At 37.6% G+C, this 17,804-nt stretch overlaps 3 protein-coding genes across 3 annotated transcripts; 2 read left to right on the plus strand and 1 right to left on the minus strand.

Annotated features, from left to right (window-relative positions):
- The first annotated feature begins 3,955 nt into the window (after window positions 1-3,955).
- On the plus strand, window positions 3,956-5,312 carry LOC110739349. Its single transcript, XM_021919814.1, has 2 exons — window positions 3,956-4,003; window positions 4,707-5,312. The coding sequence occupies exons 1-2, from the start codon at window positions 3,956-3,958 to the stop codon at window positions 5,310-5,312; spliced, it is 654 nt and encodes a 217-aa protein (XP_021775506.1).
- A 3-nt stretch (window positions 5,313-5,315) lies between these two features.
- Window positions 5,316-7,387, plus strand: LOC110739351. The gene is made up of 3 exons (XM_021919815.1): window positions 5,316-5,988; window positions 6,079-6,699; window positions 6,774-7,387. Exons 1-3 carry the CDS (start codon window positions 5,316-5,318, stop codon window positions 7,385-7,387), a joined length of 1,908 nt encoding a protein of 635 aa, XP_021775507.1.
- A 1,100-nt stretch (window positions 7,388-8,487) lies between these two features.
- LOC110739352 (protein MAIN-LIKE 1-like) lies at window positions 8,488-10,548 on the minus strand. The gene is made up of 2 exons (XM_021919816.1): window positions 10,480-10,548; window positions 8,488-9,558 (listed from the first exon to the last, which is right to left on the minus strand). Exons 1-2 carry the CDS (start codon window positions 10,546-10,548, stop codon window positions 8,488-8,490), a joined length of 1,140 nt encoding a protein of 379 aa, XP_021775508.1.
- Window positions 10,549-17,804: the final 7,256 nt, after the last annotated feature.

Here is a 17,804-nt window from a genome sequence, read left to right on the forward strand (position 1 = left end):
GTGATGGTTACGTTGGTGGTTTCGTGGTTGTTGGGTTGTTTCGGTGTTGCTGGGTGGTAGAGGTGGGTGGTTTTGGTGCTGTAGGGTTTGACACTTGACTACCCTCCTTGTTACCCCTCCGTAGCCCGGGCTCCTCCTTGCTGCATGTTGTTGTTGCTGTTGCCTTTGCTTTGTAATTGTTGCTACTGAGTGCTGCTTGTAGTTCAATTGTGAGGTTCACTCTCCCTTTCCTCCTGCCTCTCTCTATTATCTCTAGAGTTAGATAGTTGCTAGCTCACAAAAGGTCCTGAAAAATGCTCCAACTGAGTCTCCCTGTTCGAAATGAACTTGCTTGCTGAAATTTTTTTGGTAGATTTCTGAAACCCTAACCTCTCTGTTATTTAAGTTTTCTAAATTTATTTTAATTCTATATTTAGAAGCATGTTTAAGTGGCGGATGAACGATTCATGTTGTATACCATCATACGTTGCTTGCGGGCTGGATTATTGTTGCTGGTTATTGTTGCTAGGTTATTGCATGCAAGGGGACTGTTATTGTTATGAATGATGAGCATGTGTACTATTAATGTGCCTAATGAACCTCTTTGAGCGGACATGTTGTGTGCTATAGATATCATAATGCGTCGAGTCCCTTGGCCGTAAATAATTACACTAGGATAATCCATATGATGAAGGGACTTCATTCCATTGAACAAACATTGTGTTACAAATGAGTCTAACTACAAAAGTTTTCTAACAAGACTGCCCTTCAAAACAAAAGCCAAAATACAAAAGTACACCTAACCAACATGTTTCTAATAAATGAGTCCTATTACAAAATGTTGCTTGTTGGTTATGTGTGGCAGTTGAGCATACATGATTTGCGTTTCTAGTCTCTGTTTCCCAATGTGTGGGATCTTGTACTTGTTCCCCCCATCGACTTTTAAAATTTCAACCATGCACATTTGTAATGTGATCCAAGTGTATTTGTTTACACTAGGATGAAATTCATCATATGCCACCTTCACCCTCTCTACTAATTCATCTAAGTTTTGGGGGAATGCATGATGTTAAATTGATTGTATAGCTCGAAAGAGTCCCAAATCCAACATATTTAAGTCGGGTGATTGTGGGGGCTAATAAACAAACTGTATGTTGAACCCCCATCTTTAGTGGCTGCCTTGAATTCCCAGTTAGTAGGGACTTGATGGGGCCTTGCATTGTCCCATTGTATGAGCACATCCCTAGGCAAACTCTCTGGCCACTTGCATTTGATGGCTGGAATGACTTCATTCATGAGCATTTTTCTAATTTCATCTCTATTCACATTCTGTGTTGCCTTAGATTCTATTGTCCCTGCTGGCCGGTTTTTGCTAGCCTTCTTTGCTACTTGCTTGTACACAAAATGAAAGCTTGAACATGGTATCTTTAGTGCAGCAGCATATCTAGCCTCTGTTGTTCTGAGGTGCAATGGCACTAACTGTAAGAATTCAGCTGTGTATTCTATTAGTTTTTTCCCGCACTTGCCAATTTTTTTGCTTCTGACATTGATAACACTCCCCTCTTGCATTTGCCTGCATAATTCCTTAAATAATCTTGTTATCGTTGATTTGTGAACACTAAAGTCCCTTGCAAAACGAGCCAAATTGCCCCTTGGTAATGAGCCATTATGCATTAATGAGAGCATTTTGTCAACTATAGCTCTTTTCTTTGCTACACTGAGCTCCCTCCTTGGTTCCTTTGTGTTATGGACATCCACTTCTGTTTGAATGTTTTGTTGTGATGAATTAAAGTTGTCTTGTGTTGTGTTTTCTGTTGCTGCCATAAAATCCTCTTCATCTTGTAAAACCATATCTAATGAATTATTTTTGTGTTTCTGGTGATGTTGAGTGGTACATTGCTATGAGAAACTCCTCCTCATCCTGAAACATCATCTCAATGCTGAAAAACTCGTCAAGGTATTCCGAAAACATGGCTATTTTTTTTTACAAGTCTCCTGCTTTAATTTTTTTTTCCAGAATGAGGTGTTGTTGAAGATGATGAAGGTGTTGATGTTGTTAATGTTGGTGGATTTTGTTGCTAAGAATGGGCTGCTGAAAACGGGTTGTTGCTGAAAACGGGTGTAACCTTGTATTTTATTTTATTTGCGTGTAACCTTGTATTTTATTTTATTTTATTTTTTTGGACGAAAATCATAATATTACAGCCTTTTTTAATGAAAATATGTAAATTTATATATATGTTAGTGTTTATATATCAATTTAAGTGAAAAAATGCAAAAAAAAAAAATATTTTTATTTTTTTGGGGCATTAAGGACACCGATTTTGAACCAAACCGGTGCCAATTGTTATTAATACCCAAAAAAAAAGCGCGGCAATGTTTTTTAGCACCGGTTAATCGGTGCCAAACATATTAATTCGCACCGGTTAACCGATGCTAAAACTAAGAATTGCCCCCGGTTTGGAACCGGCGCTAAAGTTTTTTTTTTGGCATCCCTCAAACCTAAACCGGTTCACAACCGGTGCGATAGGGGGGTTTGAATCGGTGCGCATTCGTGTTATTCTACTAGTGATTGATCGAGTAAACCCTGTAACACTGATTGAATAATCCTTATAGTACTGATGAAATAACCCTTGTAACATTGACCGAGTAACCCATATAACACTAACGAAATAACCCTTCCGTGTGGCCAACTACATTTAAAACCCATATAACACTAACGAAGTAACCCTTCCGTGTGGCCAACTACATTTAAAACTTTGTGTAAAGCAAATTCAATTCTTATTTATTTAGTTATTTATTACAAGAACATAAGGAGCTTGTTTGGCAATAAAGGTAAGTTCAATATGACTTTAAATAATAAGAATAAGTTATTAACACTCTATTTATTGTGGCGCATTGACATTTCTATATATAACAAATGGAAAATTGAAAAATACGTATAAAGTAACAATATGAGATGGAGAGAGTATATATAAACGAGATAATTACTAGACAACTTTGGCAGAAAAAATTGGCTTGATACTAGGGAAGTAGGCAGTAATTAGAAAACAAGTGCTAATTAATAAAGTGGATTAAGAATCTAAGATAGTGTAAATGGCATCAATTAATTGGCCAAGTTATAGTATATTACCTTCAAATTTTTGTAAAACAAAATAAGAATTATGAGTATTGTACGCATTTAATTATAACCCCCCACACTCCCCTAATAAACAATGCCTTTAATTATTACAACCGAGAAACTTAAAAAAAAAAAAAAAAAAAAAAAAAAAAAAAAAGGGATTTTTTAAATAGAAGTACAAAACTACAAAGCAGAAAACTTTTAGAGAAACAACAAGTTGTCGTTTTGTGAAATTATAATAGTTTCCTAAAAGGAGTACCCACTTCTTTGTTTAGGTGATATATATGTGATATACAATTCTGTTTTATTTGTTCCGTTTAAAATCTTAATTTTGAGAAGTATGAATGATTTTTTATTCTTCTTAATATCTTGTTTTAAATATAAGTTTATATGAGTATCGATAAATGAAGAGAGAGTTAATTAATTTATAAGGTTGAAAGGCTATTGCTTTTATCATCATATACGGAGTATATAGTTTCGAATTATTAGAAGCTTGTTTGTATTTATATAGTGCATTATATTTTGTTAAAAGCTCATTTATGACAATTTGAATTTAAGTATTGACACACATGTCTAATAAAACAACTGAACTGCTATTCGTCGTTCGCAAATTACTGGGTGACGTTCACATTTTTAATTGAAATGACATTTTTGCCCTTATGGGTATTTTATCTATTTAAGGGTCCACCATGGGTAAATTTAGTTACCGACAACATTAAAAACATTACCGACCCACCACTTGTGTTAAAAAAATCCCAAGCATTAAAAAATCCCGGTTCCACCATTGTACGGTAATCCCGAGGAATTTAAAAATCCTGGGCCAGAAAAGGAAAGTGTACGGAGTGATGTTTTACGATGGACGACGACAACGTTCACACGCCGGAGGGTTCGACGGAAGAATCTGTAAGTATTTCGAATTTTTTTTTTTTTTTGTAAATAGGACATCCGCTTGATTTTTCCGGAAATATGGGGGAGATCCGCCCAAAATTTCCGGATGTCCCCAATAACATCCGGAAATTTCAGGCGGATGTACACATCCGGATGAAATTTCCGGATGTAATTAGGGACATCCGGAAATTTTGGGCGGATCTCCCCCAGATTTCCGAAAAAAAACAAGCGGATGTCCTTTTTTTTTTGTTTTTTTGTTTACGTAATTGTTATTGTTATTATTATTATTATTATTATTATTATTATTATTATTATTATGGTTATTAATATTAGTTTTGTTAATTTTGTAAATTTCTGTTATGATTATGATTATTATTAATATTATTACTACTATTATTATTACTATTGTTGTTATTATTATTATATTAGTTATTATTTGTTAATGTTACGTAGTTATTGTTGTTATTATTATTAGTATTATTATTGTTATTGTTATTATCATTAGTATTATTATTGTTATTATTATTATCATTAGTATTATTATTGTTATTATTATTATTATTATTATTACTATTAATACTATTAATATTATTATTGTTATTATTGTTATTTTTATTATTATTATTATGATTATTTGTATTATTATTGTTATTATTATTGTTAAATTTAAAATAGTAATCCTTGCGTGTTTTATTTGTTTGTATTGTTATTTTGATAGGATTCGAAGGTTGAAGACGACGGTGACGTTGTGAATTACAGTGCACATTTTGTGACAGACACGGTTTTTCTAACGTTTGACGATGCAGTTACATGGGCGGATGCTGTTGCAATAAATCTGGGATTTATTTTGGTGAAATCGTCTTTCAACAAACAGAGGGAAGTTCGATATTTAAGATGTGACCGGGGACGCAGGAGTAAGCCGAGAGATCTTGAGAACGCAATTCAGAAGGACACCAAAACCAAGGGCATTGGTTGTCCTTTCTACATCAAGATATGTTACGAGTTCGTCACCAATACTTGGTTTATACGGGCGAAAGATGATGTAGCTGGGACCCACAACCATCCAATGATTGCGTATCCAGAGGGTCATCGTAAAATTAGTGGGTTGAGCCCGAATGCGAAGCAGGTTGTGCGTGACATGACGAAGTCTAAGGTTGCACCGCGTAACATCATGGCGACTATTGCGGAGCAATTTCCTGATGATCATCCAAACATCAGACACATCTACAACTGCCGGAATGACTTCAGAGAGGAGATGTCTGATGGGAGAGGAGTTGTTCAGCAATTTCTACATTTGGCGAGACAGAGTCAGTATGTTTACTAGGTCATGTCCGATGATGAAGGCGTTTTACAGCACGCCTTTATGGCGCATCCAGTCATGGTAGACATCCTACGGACGTACCCCTATGTGATCGGTGTGGATTCCACTTACAAGACTAACCGATACGGGATGCCGTTCTTTGAGATAGTTAGCGTGACACCGACAAATCAGAATTTTCTCGTCGCTTATGTGTTCATGCGCAACGAGAGCACGACAAGCTATCGATGGGTTTTGCAGAGGTTGAGAGACGTGATTGGGTATAATAAGGAGCCGCCGGTTTTCTTGACAGACCGTGAGCTTGGGCTATGTGCTGCATTGAGGGAAGTGTTTCCAGGAACCTCGCACTTACTTTGTCGATGGCACATTAACAAAGATGTGGAGGCTCGGGTCACTGCTATGTTCAAAAGCAAGAAAATCGGTGCGTCTTTCAAAAACGGAAAATGGAAACGTATCATGGACGCTGCAACCGAGGAAGATTATGAGGCCGCTGTAGAAAACATGAAAGATAAGTGGGCAAGTTTTCCAGCAGTGATACAATATGTAGAGAACACATGGCTTTGTCATAAAACAAAGTTCGTGACATTTTGGACAAACCAAGTTCTACATTATGGCAACACCAGCACTTGCAGAGTTGAGAGCCAACATTCAGCCGTGAAGATGTGGTTTGATTCCTCGACAGGTTTGGTGTAAGATTATTGAACTTCATGTATGTACTTTATTTTGGGAATTTGAGTTACAAATCATAACGGTTTTTCTTTGTAATGTGCAGGTTCTTTAGATACCGTATGGGCTCGAGTTCATAGCCACATTGGTAATCAAATCATCGCAATTCGTAATGGTTTGGAGGCTTCTAGGTCGAAGATAGGTCAAAAGTACCGACAGTTGCCACTGTCACGTATAAACGGGAAGGTGTCTCAGCATTGTTTGAAGGTTCTCGATGAGGAGACAAGGAGGATGAGGGAGCTGAGTTATCAAGTGCACGAACGATGTGGATGTGCAATGCGTGTGACCCACGGGTTGCCCTGTGCATGCCAGATACATGATTCGCTAGCTGCTGGGAAAGGATTGTACATAAGGCAAATTCACCTGTTTTGGAGGACCTTGTTTATTGGTTCTGGAGATGGTGGGACGGTGCCTGGCAATGACTCGACCGAGGATGCCACACATTTTCGTTCTCTGATGGAGGAGGTGTTTGATAGTGATCCTGCTGTTCTTCGAAACGTGTCTCGCATCATTGAAGAGGAGCTGCATCCGGATCATTCCGATCTCAGAGAGCCTGCTGTAAACCACCGGGTTCGTGGTCGACCAAGAAACAATGATACAAGACGTGATCGTTCTTATTTTGAACATGTAAACCGCCAACACACTGAACGCGGCGCACGACAAACAGGTACGATTGAGTGTTGTGTTTTTCACATAAATCAGCGTTCACTAAACTATTAACTGAAACCTACATTTGTGCAGGAGATGTAAACGACATTAGCCAAAGCCGTTATCGACACATGCTTCCAGGGCCGATGTTGCCTTACATCACAGGATGGAAGGATGTCATTGGCGATGGGAACTGTGGGTTTCGTTGTGTGGCCGAGTTCTTCTTCGGTGATCAAGGCCGATGGTATGACGCTCGAGAGACAATAGAGAATGAGGTCCTCGGTTATCGAGCCCTATATGAGAGGATTTATGGGCTTGTAAGACTTGAGATCAATGTGCAGCGTATTCGATGGGACGGTGGAGCGGTTGATTCCCGTCATTGGATGGTTGCAATACAAGATTTATTTCCTATTGCGACTTGGTTCAACGCAGCGGTTATTATTCTTGGTGTAGGCCAAACACCAACTTGCTACTACCCATGCCTCACGATATTGCCGTTGCGGGCAAGAAGGGGGGTCACAGCACCGGAGCGAGAGTTTGTCATCGCTACAGTTGGGGCCTCACATTTTATTTGTATTGAACTTGCACCTGATTCGCCATTTCCCCCGGTTGCAGGTTGGTGGACCGAGCACCACGACCCAAGTGTTGACGGTTGGGATCAGCGTTACGAAGCTAGAAGGAACATGTGGGATGCCTTAATTAGATAGTGAACATGTTGTTGTACTTTCATTTATGTTAAACAGTTGTCGTTATGTAATTTGCAACGAATTGAACTTAATTAAACAAAATATTTACAAAACCACCAAAACAATTGTTCAATACTTAAAGTACGTGACGAATAAATAGTACATAAACGAAATACGTACAAGGGAAATAAAAAAAAACAGGAAGTTCACAACCCCATCATCACCCTCCAATCAGCTCGTAGCACCTCAGCCATTGCTCTTGTATCACGCGATAGGCTCGGATAATCCTCCAGGGTCCTGTTGATGACCTCCATAGACCGACCCATCCACTTCAATTAAAAAAACAATATATTAAATAAATCACAAGTTTTTTTTTAAAAAAAACAACATATTAAAAAAATCGGATTTTAAAAACAACATATTATAAACAACATATTAAAATAGCAACTTATTAAATTATACCAAAAAATACAACTACTTACGTAATTCGTGTTAGTTCTCTCTGGCAGTGTGCGACTCTCATGTGATGACGCAACTGGAGAAACACGTGGATGAGAAAATCGGTACAACCACTGCATGTAACCAGGACCGACTGTAGGAGCACCACCACCAAGTCTGCTGAGGGCACCTACCACGACACTAAAAGACATACCAGGGACAAACCGAGTCCACATCACAGATGTCATCTCTGGAGGAAAGTCAACCCGATACATCTTCAAGTTCGTCGGTCTCTTAGCCTTCTCAGGCCTGATAATGGCTGGTGGAATGCCCTGGACGTATCCAAGTTGCCGAACCACTCGACCAGGCATGTATGGCTCAATGATGCTATGATACTGGATGCAGCCAATGAAAAGAGTAGCAGGCACGCGTCGTGCTGGATCAACTTCGTACGGTAGCCAGTTAACTTCATTGTCAGTCAAATGATCCAACCTAGCCCGAAAAGCGAGAAGGCGCTCCATGCTCTTGTTAGGGCACCCCGATCCAACATCCCAGGCGGACGCACGAGGAATAGCAAGCTCTCTGGTCAAGGTCCCCTGCTGAGTCCGGAAACACGGAAAGTACTCGTAGATCCACGCCTGCAGAAGCGTAAGGCAGCCAGCGATAGAATCAGCATCTCTTCGTCATGCTGTACCCAATTGCCGGTACATGTATGCTAGCACAACAGAACCCCAGGAGTACTCACTAATCTGAACATCCTCAACAAACAGCTTGTTGAGGAAGGAAGGATGAGTACGGTTTCCACTCTTGTCCAAAAACAAACAACCGCCGAGTACTAACCACAGGTACGCCCTGTAATGGAAACTGAAGGGCCTCTGCGCCTCCAAGGTCAACTCCACTATCCTCTCAGTCACGACCCCACTACCCTGCCATACGGTTTTGGTACCGCACTTCTCATTCAGCTCTTCCTCAGTCATATCCAAGGTAACCGAGCACGCGTCCCGTAAAACGTCCGTGCTAGGAGTAGTGGAAACCATGGAACTGTCGACACGAAGCCCTAGAATATGATACACATCATGCAGCATGATCGTGATCTCCCCAAAAGGCATGTGAAACGTGTTCGTGTCTGGCTGCCATATCTCAACAAAAGCAGAAATTAAGGGCCAGTCAAATCGTCGGAACATGATCCCGGGTAAATGAGATAGACCAGTGCCATCAATCGGTTCCAGGTGCTCCGGCGGAAGACGAGCGCGCCAGTTACCCAATTCAGAACACAACTGTGTCCTGCTCAAACACCGCAGCACGTTTCGCTCCTGCCCACCCCATATGTAGGCAGACACGTGACCCCCAAAACTCGGAATAACGGTACCATCCTCAGGCCCACCTGGCATCGGCTCCTGCACCACCCATGACTCTGACGAGCTGGTAGAAGCTTGACCTGGTTCACTACTGCTAACATATCTCCCATGGTCACCCCTATACACAGTACGGTAATCCTGAGGGTCGTACTGTGCATCTCCAGCAGATTGACTTCCTCGATCTTCATCCTCATCCTCATCTGATGAAGGCACTCCAGTAGACGAATACATGGGGGCGGTCCCCTGTGACTGGTGCTCCCCCGACCAAGCACCAGCAGTCCCATACTGCTGCTCATGCTGAAACGGTGCATGTGAAGGTCCTGCACCACCTAACTCCCTCCTAACAGACGCATTCAAACGTCTTGATCTTGCATGATGAGGACCAGAACCCTCAATCTGCATTAAAAAAATAAGTACAGAATCATATTTCAATAATAATTCATAGTCAAAAAAATCAAATCAAAACTATAATAAATCAAATCAAATAAACAATAATAACAACATTACAAATAATAACAATAATATTATTCTTACAATACTAATACACTACTAACAATAACAACACACTAACACACTACAAATGATTTCAACACAATAACAGACCAAATCAAAACTATAATTAACCACAAAACTGCCAAAATTTAAACGCAACAACGACAACCCAATATAAAAACAATTACAAATACAATAACAATAACAACAATTTAAGTAAACAACCATAATACATAACAACAACAGCAGCAAAAACCAATACAAACCAAACCAAATTTACATAACAATAACAATACATAGCAACAACAAACTTACTTTAATGCTAAACTATAATTATTGTAAAACTATAATTATTGTAAAACTAAATCAACAAAAATTACATATCAATAACTATTGCAAAACTAAATCAAGAAAAAAATTATTTTAATGCCACAAATGAAGGACACAAATTACTTCAAAAAAAATAAAAAAAATAAAAAAAATGAAGGACACAAATATTTTCAAATTAAAACATGCACCAAATCAACAAAATCGAGGACAAAAAAAAAGTAAGAAAAACATAAATTAAAAAACAAAGGAAAAACAGAAAAAAAAAAGGTGGAAAAACAGAAAAACACAAAAACCAAAAAAAAAAAAAGGGAAAAACAGAAAAAAAAAAAGGGGGAATAACAGAAAAATAAAAAAATAAAACCTGGAAACTGGACTTCCGCCTAGACAATCCGAAAGTCCAGGGGAACTTCCGGAATTTTTGAGCGGAAGTCCCCTTGTCCAGAATTTTTTTTTTTTTTTCAAAATTCAAAAATTTAAAACAAAAAAAAAACTCACCGGCTCGCCGCCGCTAACGCCGCCATCACGACCACCAAACGTCAGCTTAATTCTCCGTCGGTCTGCCATTGTCGGATTCAACGTTTGATTGCAAGATTTGCTTGTGTTTGAGTAGCCTTCAACTATTTTGGTTTTTTTTTTTAAAAAAAAAAATTTCTGATTTTTTTTTTCAAAATTTCAGATTTTTTGGAAGGTTTTAGAGAGAGAAAGTGTCAAAGAGTGATTTTGTGAGATGGGAAATGTCTCGTAAAGCCCTAACTTACTTTATCGAGTATTTATATACGGAGGGCAATTTAGGAAATTCATGTAAAAAATGTGAAAGTCACATAGTAAAATGCGAACGACGTTTAACAACACCCAATTAACTAAAAAGAAAGGAATAAAGCATACAACATACCGTCGGCGCCAACTCTCAAATAAAAATCTTGAAAATGAAGAATGCTTATTTCTATTTGGAAAAATTGCCAAAAATAATTCAACCTTTGGCCGGTTATTTTTTAGTAATACAACATTTGGATTATTTTGTAATAATATAACCTTTGGGAGTGTTAATTTTAAACAATACAAAAACTTGTAACTTGATAAAAAGCTTACCTTTGTCACGTGTCATTATGTAATTTGTCTAAACATTAAATTTTGATTTAAAAAAAAAATTGATTTACATAAAAAAAAAAAAAAAAAAAAAAAAAAAAAAAACTCCCCTACCCCTCCATGTTCAGCCCCCTCTCCTGCTAGCTACCGGTGAAAGCCCACCCCGAGCCTACCTACTCGTCCATCCTTAATCTCCGACCACCGGCACCACCCCCGACCCTATTCTCTTCTTCACACATCATGCCCGCCATCACCACCAATCACAAATCTCAATAAAAGGTGGAGGGCAAAAATGTTGAAAATTGGTGGAGATTTACTGATTAGGGATGGCAGATTGGTGGTAATTGGTGCGCAATTGGGGAATTGGTGATGCGAGTGCGAGGAGAGGGAGTAGCATGCAGCGGCTGCTGGTGGCTGCAGTTCGTGAGGTGTGCTGGGTGGGAGTTTTGGTAGATGGTGGCGGTTCGTGAGGTGGCTGCTGGTGGTAGCGGCTCGTTGGTGGAATGATGGGGTTTGTGGGAATTTTTAGTGGTCTTGGTTGGCTGCGGTGGTCGGGAAAGGTGGAATGGGGGTTGTGGGGGTGGAATCGAGACTGGTTGGTGGGTTATGTGGAAGTTTTGGCCCGGTGGTGGGGGTTGGCAGCGGTGGTCGGGAAGGGGAAGGGCTGGTTCTGGTGGTGAGGATGACACCGAGTGGTACAACAGTGATGGGGATGGAGATAGAGGGTGGAGCAGTGGTGGTGTTTGAGGAAGGAGAGAGAAAATAAAATAAAAAAATTAAAAACTTATTTAAGCCAATCATGTAGCGGCACGTGGCAGTTGTAACTTATTTATCCGGTTACATTCGGTTATGTCTTGTTTAAAATTAACACCCCAAAGATTATATTATTACAAAATAATCAAAATATTGTATTATTAAAAAAAAAAAAAACCGGTCCAAAAGTTATATTATTAATGACAATTTTTCCTTGCTATTTTCATCCCTAATCTATATTTAATACTTATCGCATTAATGCCCCGTTTAACCGTTTTCATCCTAAATTCCTAATATCCATGGTCATACAACCACTTTTTTCAACTTTGTAGTTTAGTATGATCATGCTAGTGACACAACTTTGCTTCACAGGCCAACCATCAGTATAAAACTAAAAGGCTACTTTCAACTATCAAGTCATCAACAAGTGATATAAAGAGATTGGCTCGATCCATTTGGTCTTTTTTTTTTTTTTTTTTTTTTTTTTTTTTTTTTTTTTTTTAGTCCACCGAAGTTTTAAGCTCTTGATTGTGTTGCATTAATATACCTTTGGTTAACATGGAAAATAAATTTCCGTAGAAAGCTATATTATATGGGAAGTTATTTTCCTAAAAAAATTCCTAGTAATATCTTTAATTCGTTTGGTTGTGACAACAGGAAGTTGAAATTTCTATAAATAAATTTAATTGACTAATGAGAACCTTAGCAATTTATTTTCTATATTTTGTGTGAAGTTGAAATTCCCATAATATGCAGAATTACTACTTCGTCTATTTTTGCAATTTTTTTTTTTGTCAACCAAATAACTATCCATAAATTTCCATGAATTTTCAATTTCCTTAGTTTATTTTGTCAACCAAACAATCATTAATAGCAACTAATGAAAAGTATATACTAAGGTTTTTGGAGCTCTTATGGAGTAATCTTCATAAATTCTCTAATATTCCAGTAGGTGATTGGATATATGGTTCCTTTGCACAAATACAATTTTAAGAAAATAAAATTATATTTTGGTATTTTTTTAATCATAATTATGCAAAGAGAGTTACAGTACAAGAACAGTGGTATCCTTAAACTTTGCAAAAGAAAGATAGATAGGTGTCCTAGTTGATATCCTTACTTGTCTATTTATATTTCTAATTTTTTGTTAACACTTTGTGAGGTTTACTTATACATATAAGAAAAATGAACTACTCCGTATATCATAAAATTGCTATGAATAAAAATTTATATTTATGAAGTATAAAATAGTACTCAATATTAATTTTTACGAGTATAATTTTATTGTGTTGAGAGTGATCGATCTTTTGAGACTTGAGTCAGCCTCTTTCCACCAATATGTTTTGGAATAAATCAGGAGCAAATTTAATGACTAACTACTAGCTACCATAATCACTATTAATGCATTAAAGGTTTAGTTCACATAGTGTGATCTATTCTCCTTTATCATTCGAGTTGATGATTTGGCCGGATTGATATGTTTTTTATATCCTATGTAAAAATCCAATCATATATATTTTGGGTGAGCTCCGGTAACTAAAATCTAGAATCAGTAAAGATTTATACTCCCTTTGTCTCATAATACATGACACAGTCAAACATTGCACACATGCTAATGCACTAGTTTGACTTTATTTTAAAGATTATATTATCAAACTTTATATTAAGACCTATCTAACAACATATTTTATGATAAAATATATTTTTATTATGTTAGTAAAAACTTAGGAAAAGTTGCTTTAAATAATACCACTTTTCACCCGTATGCTAAAACGTCGACCTTTTGATTATCTCTAAATAATACCACCTTTGGAGGTTGTCCGCTTTAAACAAGTTGTAACTTGTTGGTAACCTGATTAATGGGTTATATGGACACGTGTCATCAGTTTATTGGTCTGAAAATATATATATTTTTTTTAATGTTTTTAACTTTTTAAAATTATTATTATTGTTATTATTTTCTTTAATCTCTCTTTTCCCACCTCACCACCATCATTCTCCATAACAACAACATCACCACCAAACCCCACTGCCACCCCTGTACCAAACTGACCCCCACCCCCACAACCACAGCCCCACCATTGACCACCACCCCCAACACCCACAACCCCCTTAATTGAACCCCACCCCACCCCACGCCACCCTCATCCCTAACACTAAATCCCACCCCCTCTCACCTGACCGCACCTCCACAGGATTGAAACCCCCCCCCCCAAAACCCACCACGCCGAACCGAACCCAACCCCTAAATTGATTGGTTCTTGATAGTGGTGGAGGGTGAGTAGGTTTTCTGGGCTCGTGGAGGGGTAGGTTTCTTGGCGGTTTCAGGGCTAGGTTTCGGGAAAGGGGGGATTTTCAGATTAGGTTTCGAGGCTGGTTTCGGGAAGGAGGGGTTTCCGGGCAATTTCGGGAAGGGTGGGGTTTTCAGGGTTGGTTTCGGGGCTAGTTTCGAAAAGAGGATTTTTAGGGCGGTTTCGGGGCTGGGTTTTGGAAAGGGGGGTTTTCAGGGTGGGTTTCAGGGAAGGGCTTTCGAAGGGGGAACGACAAGTGGTTTCAGGGCTTGGTTCTAGGAAGAGGGGCTGTCAGGGTGGGTTTCGGGGAGGGGGCAGTGAGGCTAGGGATGGGGGTGGGGTGGACAGTGGTGGTCGGAAAGGTGAGAGGGCGATTCTGGTGGTGGGGATGAGGACAGGGGCCACCGAAGTGTTACAATGGTGGTGGGGATGGGTGTCGTTTAAGGGGTGGTGGGGTTGACTGCATTGACATGGGTAAGGAGGAAGGTGAAAAAAAAGGAGGAGGGGGCTGATTTTTTTTTTTTTTTTTATTTTTCTTTTTTTGATTTAATTGTTAATAAATCATAATTAAAGTTGTTATTAAGAGTTAATTACATTGTTAAATGAATTTATTAAAAAAAAAAAAATTAACCAATTATTCAGGTTGTGGGTAAAATAACTTGTTTAAAGCGGACACCCCCCAAAGGTAGTATTATTTAGAGATAATCAAAAGGTCGACTTGTTTTTAGCGGACGGGTGAAAGGTGGTATTATTTAAAGCAATTTTTTCAAAAAATTATGGTCAAACCTAATGTATGAATAGTGAAAAAAAGTCCAACATTTCATGTATTATGGGACGGAGGGAGTATCCAACTGAGTACCTGCACAATCAACGAGGATTAGCTAACCTGGGGTTTTATCCGGGAATAACCGCTCCAATGCTAAAGTTAGCAACCGGATGATAAGAGTAAGAAAAAAGATGAGATATAGAGATATTTAGAGAGAGAAATGTCTAGAGAGAGAAAAAGATCGTACCTTAGAAGTGAATTATGCTTGGGTATTTATAGGAAGATAACCAAACTGGTACCATAGATCAATGTAGGTGGCAAGTGTGTCAAGTGGACAATGGATGTCCACGTAGTTGAAAGCAGCTCTCCACGTGGCCGATGTATGTAATAGGTCGTTATGGGTGGTAGGCTGATAACGTAATTGGTAGAGAGTTGATGACCTGGCCTAATTCTATCCAAGTCATACCGGTATCGACACTATCCAATACAAGATATGCTTCTTACAATAATATAATGGAGTATAATTTTTCTTCACATTATTACTTTTAGAGAAGCTATTGCGTGTGGATGCCCGCACGCAAATTTCCGTGCGGCTAGTTTGATTGATATGTTTTACTTGTTGGCTGATATGTTTCATGTGTTGGCTAATATATATATATATATTTCTTTAATTGGCTGATATATTTATTTTGTTAGCTGATATGTTTATTTTGTTGGCTTACCTGTTGCTTTTGTTTGCTGATATGCTTCATTTGTTGGCTGATATGTTTCTTCGGTTGGTTGAGAAATATCTTTTGTTGGCTTATATATTCTTCTTGTTGGTTGATGTATTCCTCTTGTTGGCTGATATATATCTTTTGTTGGCTGATACGTTTTATTAATGTCTGATATGTTCCTGATGTTAACTGATATCAGACATTAATTGGCTAATATATTACTTCTATTGACTTATATACAAAGTATATACAAGTACAAATTATTTCGTTCTCTCTCCTCTCGGCTGATATGCTTATTAACAACAAAAAAAAAAAAACAAAAATCACCAATCTCACCAAACAAATGATTTTCTCTCTCCTCCCCCTTCAATGGCAAGTTCACCATCTCACTAATTTCATCATCTCCTTCACCACTTTCTCTCTCCTTCCCTTTAATGGCAGGTTCACCAAAACCCCACTCACCAATCCTCACGCCACCCCACCCTACTGATCCACCGTCCACCGAACCCACCGCACCCACCACCAACACAACCACGCACCACCACTCTCTCTTCTTCCTACCGCGGTCACGCCGGAGCCCAGCCCAACCACGCAAACCAGAAGCACCACCAGCGAACGCCCCTCGCCACATCAATTCCCACAGCTACCAACAGCAATTTCGCAAATCGCAAATCGTAGCAATCGCAAATCGCAAATTGCTTCCAAGTAAATCGCAAATTGGTGGAAAAAAGAGGAGAAAAAAAGGTTCAGTTTTCTGATTTTCAGAGAGAAGAAAAGTGAAAAGACGGAAAATAGAGAATGGCCGCACCAAACATTAGGTGCGAACGTTTGCACCCAATAGTTTATGTTACTTTTAATGACAAGAATCATCAGTCATCACTCTACAATATGGAGTGCTAAGAATTTGTTCCAGGGTATATCGTGTACGAAGTTCAACCAAATCCATAAACGAGTACATCCGAGACATAACTATTTTAACCCTTCGTTTTTGTGCTAATCAAATGGAAATGTGGTCCATGCACGATAGATTGATTGGTACTACTACTTCATAAACAAGAAGATTTTGCAACGCTACTTTAAAAAAAAAAAAAAAAATGTAGAAGTGGGTATCTTACAAAATACTGTGTATAAAAGACTAACCTAAGGTGTAATTGCTCTTAGATACTATATAATATATAGTATGTGTTTTGTTGAGGTCTAAAAATATGCTTATGCTTCTAATAGGTTTAATGAACCTTTGAAAATTTATATAAATTATAAATTATTCATAATAAAGCAAACTCATGAGAATCTTAGCTTGCTTTTTTTGGTGCAACTGTTTTCCTTTTTCAGCTATATATTCTTGATTTAGTAAGACTTTTACCGACTCAAACATTATTAGTCCTATGCTAGCTTCTCCCTGCCCATTAAATTGTAACGATTATTATATAATGTTTAATAAATAAAAGGAAAGATATATGTAATTCAAGGGATGCATATAATAAGAAGCTAAAAGTGAAAAGAATTGACAATAAATAAACACTTATTTACACCAATTTACTTGTAAATTATTGATAAATTCCCAACTTAATATTAAAAAATAAAATATATTAAATGGTTATATACAGCTCTAAGGGCTGCATATAGCATTACCCTAAATAAAAATTGCATCTACAATATTTTGCAAAAGATATTGTAGTTTAATTAATAGGATAATTTTAATAGAGTTTTTATAAATTAAGGTTAGATAACATTGCCATTATATAAAGATTATAAAGATATATCACGCCCTCATGGAATTAATCATATGAACAAATTGAACATCCAAACTTCATTTTCTTCAAACTTCATCAAGTCTTCGTCATGGTGAGTACATCGTTTATACTTTCATTTTTTTCAATCATTTTTACCTCACATTCAGTTACATTCTTACATTTTTTTTTCGTTTTTTTGGAAACCTAGATATTATTGCTTATTTGTGCTATTATGTTGATTTTAGTTTGATTTTAGGTTTATTTGAAAAATTATTAAGTTGATTTTAGTTTTATTTGAGTAATTATTTTTTATTTGTGTTTTTATCTTGATTTTGTTTGATTTTTTGGCTTAATTTCTTCAATTGTGTTTAATTTTTCTGCTTGATTGTATCAGTTTGTGCTCGATTATTTCAGCTTAATTTTATTAATTTGTGTTCGATTTTTTCAATTTCTTCATCAATTTTCTGAATTTTTG

This window comes from Chenopodium quinoa, unplaced genomic scaffold (assembly GCF_001683475.1).
Source record: "Chenopodium quinoa cultivar QQ74 unplaced genomic scaffold, ASM168347v1, whole genome shotgun sequence".
NCBI lineage: Eukaryota > Viridiplantae > Streptophyta > Magnoliopsida > Caryophyllales > Amaranthaceae > Chenopodium > Chenopodium quinoa.